At 63.4% G+C, this 7,419-nt stretch overlaps 1 protein-coding gene across 1 annotated transcript in view; it reads left to right on the forward strand.

Annotated features, from left to right (window-relative positions):
* Positions 1-1,295: 1,295 nt before the first annotated feature.
* TBKBP1 (TBK1 binding protein 1) overlaps positions 1,296-7,419 on the forward strand; it is an 8,126-nt gene continuing 2,002 nt past the window's right edge. The window contains exons 1-7 of the mRNA XM_027631497.1: positions 1,296-1,528; positions 1,603-1,725; positions 1,804-1,908; positions 2,349-2,502; positions 2,586-2,764; positions 3,022-3,071; positions 6,515-6,634. Of these exons, the coding sequence (XP_027487298.1) occupies positions 1,307-1,528; positions 1,603-1,725; positions 1,804-1,908; positions 2,349-2,502; positions 2,586-2,764; positions 3,022-3,071; positions 6,515-6,634 (953 nt within the window). The 5' untranslated portion in view covers positions 1,296-1,306. The remainder of the gene's footprint in view (positions 1,529-1,602; positions 1,726-1,803; positions 1,909-2,348; positions 2,503-2,585; positions 2,765-3,021; positions 3,072-6,514; positions 6,635-7,419) is intronic.

Genomic DNA, 7,419 nt, shown 5'->3' on the forward strand with positions numbered 1-7,419 from the left:
GGCCAGGCTGGGGGTGCAGAGCTGCCTCCAGGCCCTGTGTGTCCTGTCCCCATGGTGCCCCCTGGCAGGGCCTGGGCAGAGGGCTGGGAACACGACAGCCCAGTGACCAGGACTCTGGGGGTCTTGCTTTGAGGGGACACCAGAGCTTAGGGAGTCTCCTCTTGGCTTACAGGGGTGCCTCACTTTCCCCAAGGGGGTGAGGACGGTGCCCAAGCAGAGGTGGGTCCCCTCCATCACCTCCCCGGGGGGTGGATTTGAGACCCTCAGAGGGGTTGTGGTGCCGGGGGGTTTATCCCTGTTTCAGCCCTTGGCTGCCCATGGGAGTGCCCAGCCTGGGGTTGCCAGTGGGGCTGGGCTGTCCCCAGGCTGCACCAGTGGCTCGGAGGGAGCTGTGATGTCCCCCCCTCGTCCCCCTGCAGATCTCTCCTCCCTCTCCCGGCTCTGTGCCATGAATTATTTGTGCGGCCGTGGCTCCCAGATGTCTGACGAGCCGGCGGGGCTGCGCCTGCCCGGCGGCCACCCCGGTGCCCGCGGGGTCCCTGGGTGGGACGGGGGGCAGTGCCGGGGCACCACGCGTGGGTACCGGGGCTCAGCACCCCGGGCACTGCCCCCTCACCACCCGGGACGGCCGCGCCAAACAACCCGGGAGCCACCGGGGGCGGCGGCTTTTGGGATCCTGCACCACCCACAATCCTTGTCCGGGGGGTGGGCGGGACGGGACGCCCCCCGGGCCGGTGCGGGGCCGGTACCAGGAGGCAGGTGGGCCCCGGGGAGCGAGCGGCAGTGCCGGTATATAGGGCACGGCGCGGGCTGTGCCGGCGCGGAGGCGTGGGAGGCCGGGAAGCAGCTCGCGTGCGGCACAGGGCGGGAGGCAGCGGCACCGGACGCTATTTCTGGTGCTCGTTCCCCGAGGGGATGTGGGGGAAAGTCACCGTGTCCCCCCTGCCGGGCTGCTCTGCTGGGGACGGGCTCTGCTCCCACCCTCGGCCCGGGCGGTGAGGGGGGGGCTGGGGGGTGTCAGACCCCCTGTCCCTCCTTTCCTTGGTGGCAATCACACGGCCAGTGTCCCCCTGCCACCCCCAGGGACACTGTGGCAGCTCCTGGGATTGTCCCTCCTCCATCACCTGTTGATTTTGGGACACGCTGAACTCCCTCAAACCCCACTCTGGCCCCAGGACCCATCCGGGCTCGTCCATCCCAGATCCCACCTCAGTATCCCCACAGACCCCGACCAGACCCATCCCTGCCCCGGGGTCAGCGGTGTCTGTGTGTCTGTCTGTCCGTCCCGTGCCCCCCCAGGCAGGACATGGACTCCATGTTCGAGGACGACATCAGCATCCTGACGCAGGAGGCGCTGGGGCCGGACGAGGACTGGCTGGACAGCCCCAACACCGACCTGTCGGGGGAGATGTGCTCGGCCTCGCACTTCGCCCTCATCACCGCCTACGACGACATCAAGAACCGGCTCACGGGGCTGGAGAGGGAGAACTCCACGCTCAAGCGCCGCCTCAAGATGTACGAGGTCAAGGTGAGGGGTCAGGAGGGGCTGGGGGGGGTGTAGGGCCAGGGGGGCCCCACTGACCCCCTGCCCCGCGGCCGCAGTACCCCCTGATCGGCGAGTTCGGGGAGGAGCACATCTTCTCCCTCTACGAGGCCAAGGAGACGTCGCTGCTCAAGAGCGAGAAGGCGTCGCTGCAGCAGCAGCTCAACCAGTTCCAGCACGAGGTGAGCGGGGAGGGCAGGGATGGGGGACACGGGGGGTCCCCGAGCTGCCCACCCACCCCCCACCTGCTCCCCCGGCAGCTGCAGAAGAGCAAAGAGCGGGAGGAGCAGCTGGAGGAGATGATCCAGGCGTACGAGAAGCTCTGCGTGGAGAAGGCTGACCTGGAGACCGAGCTGGGAGAGATGGTGGGTGATGGCCCCCGGGGCCTGGGGACGTTGGGGTGCCCTTCCCCTCTCCGTGGCAGCAGCTGGGCCGACGGCATCTCCACCCCAGGGGGTGCAGGGCTGGGGGGGCTGTGGCTGCTCGACCCCGTTTGGGCCATGTTGGGGGTTGTAGTGATGTTCTGACACAGCTTTATCCATCTTCCCCCTCCAACCCTGCCAAGGGATGCTCCCGCCTCCAACGTGGTGCCAGTCCTACTTCCAGGTTTGGGTGGGCGTCCCTGGCTCCCCTGTCCCATCCAGATGATTCCCTGCCAGCTGAGGGACCACCCCCACCCTGCCACCCTCCTCTGGGCCGGCACAGTTCCCCCACCAACACCACAGGGATCCCAAGAGCTGGGTTTGGGGCAGGACAAGCCCCATGGAGGGGGGACTCAGCTCATCCCTGTCCCCTCCCCGGGCAGCGGGCGCTGGTGGAGACTCACCTGAGCCGCATCCGGAGCCTGGAGCAGCAGCTGCGGCAGCGCGACAGCGGCGCCTTCCCGGGGCTGGGCACCCCCATGCCCGGCCAGGAGGTGCCTTTCCTCAGCCTGCACCCCAACCCCGGGCTGAGCCACGGTGAGCCACCCCCTCCCCACCCCACGGGACCCCCCGGGCCCCCTCCCGGCGAGGGCAGGGGCTGATCCGTGCGGGTCCCGCAGTGCTGGAGCGCGCCGGGGGCTGGCAGAGCCGGGCCATGGAGGCACAGAGCCGGCTGGAGGCCGAGCTGGAGGCGGCGCGGCAGGAGAACCAGCGCGCCCAGCACCGCGAGGAGCACCTCAAGGCCGAGTGCGAGAGGCTGCAGGCGGAGCTGAAGCACCTGCAGGACACCCGGGAGCAGGTACGGGACGGGCCCGGCCGTGGGGGACCAACCCGGACCATGGTGGGTGGGGGGCCGGGGTTTGGTGGGGTGTCTGCTCTCCCCGGAGCAGGGATGGGGCAGGGTCTGGTCCTCCGATCCTTGGTGGGTGGGTGTCTGGGTGCTGATGGGGTGTCTGCTCTCCCCAGAACAGGGATGGGACAGGGTCTGGCCCTGTGGGACCCCCTGTCTGTGGTGGGTGGGGGTCCGGGTGCTGAGGGGGTGTCTGCTCTCCCCAGGAGCAGTCGGAGCGGGACATGGCCTGGGTGAAGAAGGTGGGCGACGACCAGTAAGTGCTGGGAGGGGACTGGGCTGTGGTGGGGGGTCCCTGCTCTGGCAGGCAGGGATGGGGGCACCGTCTGTGGGGCACCACTGGGCGTCACATCCAGGGTGGGGACAGGACCCGCTTTGGGAGGGGTCCCTGGGGGTTCCCCACGTTGAGGTGCTGCAACGGGTGGGATCCTGCACCCCAAGAGCAGTTGTTGGGGTCCTGCACCCCAAGAGCAGTTGTTGGGGTCCTGCACCCCAAAATTGCTGCACCCCGGTAATTTGGAGCTGAACAGGGCTCTGGGTTGGGGGTGCCCGATGCCACACGGTGTGTGCAGTGCCCGGTGCCCGGTGGTGTGTCCGGTGCCCGGTGCCACCTCGGAGCTGCCTCCAGAGGGCACTGACGGCCCGTGGCTGCCGAGCGGCACCGAGGATCAACGGCTGTCACCGAACAGCAGCCAACCCGTGCCACGCCTGGGCACCGATCCACGCCATCCCCACGGCACAGACCCGTGCCAACCACAGGGCAGCAATCTGTGCCAGCTGTGTGGCACTGGGCATCACTGTGTGGCACCAATCCATGCCATCCCTGTGACACCAATCCATGCCATACTCATGCCATTCCTATAGTACCAAGCCATGCCATCCTCATGGCACAAATCCATACCAACTGTGTGGCACCAATCCATGCCATCCCCATGGCTCCAGTCCATGCCATCCCCATGGCTCCAGTCCATGCCATCCCCATGGCACCAATCCATGCCATCCCCATGGCACTAATCCATGCCATTCCTTTGGCACTAATCCATGCCATCCCTATGGCACTAATTCATGCCATCCCCACAGCACCAATCCATACCAACTGTGTGGCACCAATCCATGCCATCCCTATGGCACTAATCCATGCCAATCATTCTCCAGCCCATCTGCCCTGGGCAGTGCCAGGATCATGCCCAGCTTGCCTGGAGCCACTGACTCCTCCTTCTCCGTGACCAAACCCTGCTGGAGGGTTTCCCTTGGCACTGGTGTAACTGGGTGTGGAGCCCCCATGGTGCCAGTGCTGGGTGTGGGTCCCTCCTCCACCTCTTCCCAGTACCCCCCTGGCTGCAGCCCCGAGCCGTGGGTGCTCCATGTGGGCACCCCTGGGTGCCATGTGTGGTGCTGGACAAGGGCTGAGCACCTCAGCTTTGGGGTTTTGGGCCAAGACACCCCAAATCTGGGAATAGCTGATGGGAGGTGGGGCTGTGACCAGACCCCTTGGGGCTGACGGTGGCATCAGGGTGGGCACAGCCTGAAATCAGCCCTCATTCCCTGCATTCCATGCCCATTCCATGCCCACCCTGGGATGTGGCAGCGGGACTTCACACCCCCGTGTCCCCCCCCACGCCGTGACACCGGGCAGGACGTGCCAGGCTGGCACTGTGCCCCCCTTTGGGCAACCTGTACCCAGCTGTGGATGGATCAGAGGCGACACGCGGGGCTGGGAAGGTGCTGAGGTGTTGGGGTTCCCCCTCCTTTTCCAGAGGGGTTGGAAGCTTTTGCTGTTCCTTGTTTTCCCGGCATAAATCAGTGTGAGGGGGATCCGGGGAGGGGGTTGATCCATCCACACTGGCATCCCTGGGAGGTGCCCACCTCTCTGCTGCACATCCCGGGGTCGGGGAGGGTGTCCCCTCCCTATTCCTCCCCACCCTTCCCCACCTTAATTCACTTTATTTCCATCAAGTCCAGTCTCCCGTGCCCGGGACCCCTCCAGTGCTCACCCCTCATTTTATCCCCCTCTCCCTGTCCCCCTTCCCACAATATCCATCCTCACCCCCCGGGAAACAAAACTCCCAATCCCACCTTCCTTCTGAACCCAAATTCCGCCGCCTGGGAAGGGGAAGCTGAGGCACAGCCCTGCCCCGGGGGCACCTTCCCCCCTCCCCGGGCCCAGCCCTTCCCTCCCCGCTCTGATCTCGCCGATTCAGCTCTTTTTTGTCACCCGCTCCTCTCCGCCACTCTTTTGGTGTGAAAAAGCGCCTTATCGGCGTTTTCCATCTCCGGGGTGATTTTCTTGGTGCTTTGCCACGGCGGGCGCGGGGCCGCTTTTCCTTCTTTTTGCTTTCTTTTCTTAGTTTTGCCCTTTCCCACCCCCCACCCCCCCCCCCTCCCTCCCTCCTCGCCCTTTCTGAGCTCACGGCAATTCCCGCTTGGGTTTCCTCGGGAAGGACGAGCCGAGCGGGAAACGGGAGCAGCCGGGATGCGCGGGGGGAGCTGGGGAGGGGGCCGGCAGAGCTGCACTGGGGGGTCTCGGGGGTGGCTCTGTCCGGGGACATCTCCAGGTGTTTGTGCCCTCGGTGCCACCCTGGCAGGGCCACGGGGACTTTAGGGACGTGTCCTGGGCACCCAGCTGGGGAAACGTGTTGCTTTTCATTTTCTTTTCCTTTTTCACTCTCTTATTTTTTCTCTTCTTTTTTTTCCCCTGTTTTCTTATTTGTTATTATTTCCATTTATTTTTTCTGATCTTCAATATTTTCTTCTTTTTTTCTTATTTTCTTATTTTTCTTCTTCGTTTTTTAATGTCTATATCCTCTTTCTCCCACTTCCCTTCTCTCCCTCCTTTTTTTCTTTTCCTTCTTTTCCTTTTTTCCTTCTTTTCCTTCTTTTCCTTCATATACTATTCTTCTCATTCTTTTTCTCCTTTTCATTCTTTTCATTCTTTTCATTCTTTTCCTTTTTTTCTTTTTTCCTTTTTTCCTTTTTTCCTTCTTTCCCTTCACATACCATTCCTCTCATTCTTTTTCTCCTTTTCCTTCTTTTCCTGACTTTCCCTCTTTTTCTCTCTGTACACTTCTTTTTCTCCTCCTTTCCTCCTTTTCCTCCTTTCCCACTCTTTCTCCCTCCTCTCTACATATCCTTATTTCCCTTCTTTTCCCTCTTTTTCCCCTCCCTATATCCTTCCTCCCTTATTTTCTCCCTTTCCCTCCTGCACCCTTATTTTTCCTCTTTTTCTCCGCGTTGCCTTTTCCCTCTTCTCCCTCTTTTTTTTTTTTTTCCCTTCCCCTTCATCCTTTTTCTCACCACATCCCTCCTTTCCTGCCCTTCCCCTGCTCTCCCCGCCGTCCCCCCGGGGGGCAGGGGCAGGACCGGCGCTGTCACCGCGGTTACGAGCGGCGGCTCCGGGTGCCGGGGGTGTCACAACGGCTCAGCGGAGCCTTCGAGGACGCGCCGAGCGCGGCCCCGCGGGGCCCTCGCAGGCGGCTTCTCCCTTCACATCCCCGCGGAGGAGCCGGGCTGGGAAGGCGACACCAACCCGGGGCGCGGTTGATGGATTTGTCACAGAGCTCTCGGGGAGGGGAGGGGGGTGAGGACCCATTTCCTGGATGCTCCCGGCTGCTCCCACAACTTTTTGAGTGGATGAGCTGAATTTGGGCTGGTTTGGGTCTGTCACCCTCAGAGCCACCCTGTTGTCCCCCCCCCCCACAGGGTGAACCTGGCGCTGGCCTACACGGAGCTGACGGAGGAGCTGTGCCGCCTGCGGAACCTCAGCTCCCTGCAGAGCCAGATCCTGCGGGCCCTGCTGCAGGAGAAGGGCCTCAACGGCGGTAAGGGGGGCACGGGGGGCTGCACCCCGCTGCCAGGCAGGGAGGGGGGCACAGGAGCTGGGAGAACAGGGCTGGTTGCCCTCGGGCTCCCGGCGGTGCTGAGCTGATGTGGGTGTTGGTCCCCGAGAGCGTCCTGCCCTGGGAACATCCAGGGATCATCCCAGGATCATCCCACCCAGGGGGCTCCCATCTAGGAGCATTCTGCCCCAGGAGCATCCCACCCCAAAAATGTACCTGGGAGCATCCATGTCTGGAAGCATCCATATCTGGAAGTATCTCACCCCAGGAGGATCCATTCCTGGGAGCTTCCTGCCCCAAGAACATCCATACCTGGGATCATTCTACCCCAATGGCATCCATCCCTGGGAAGATCCATCCCTGGGACCATCCATCCCTGGGAGCATCCCACCCCAAGGGCATCCATCCCTGGGAAGATCCATCCCTGGGATCATCCCACCCCAAGGGCATCCATATCTGGGACCATCCATCCCTGGGATCATCCCATCCAAGGGCATCCATCCCTGGGAGAATCCATCCCTGGGAACATCCATCCTTGGGTGCACCCCCTCCAAAAGCATCCACCCCCGGGATCATCCCACCCCGGGATCACCCCACCCCAGAATCATCCCTCCCGCCGGGGATCCCTCCCACATCCCCCCCTCCACCCGGGATGCCCGAGGGATTTTTTCCGCACCGCCGAGCTAACGGGGTGGGGGTGTTTTTCCTTTCGCAGGCCAGCGCCACTCCCCGCTGTCCCAGTGCCACTCCCCGCTGTCCCAGTGCCAC

This window comes from Corapipo altera, unplaced genomic scaffold (assembly GCF_003945725.1).
Source record: "Corapipo altera isolate COAL_440 unplaced genomic scaffold, ASM394572v1 265, whole genome shotgun sequence".
Lineage (NCBI taxonomy): Eukaryota > Metazoa > Chordata > Aves > Passeriformes > Pipridae > Corapipo > Corapipo altera.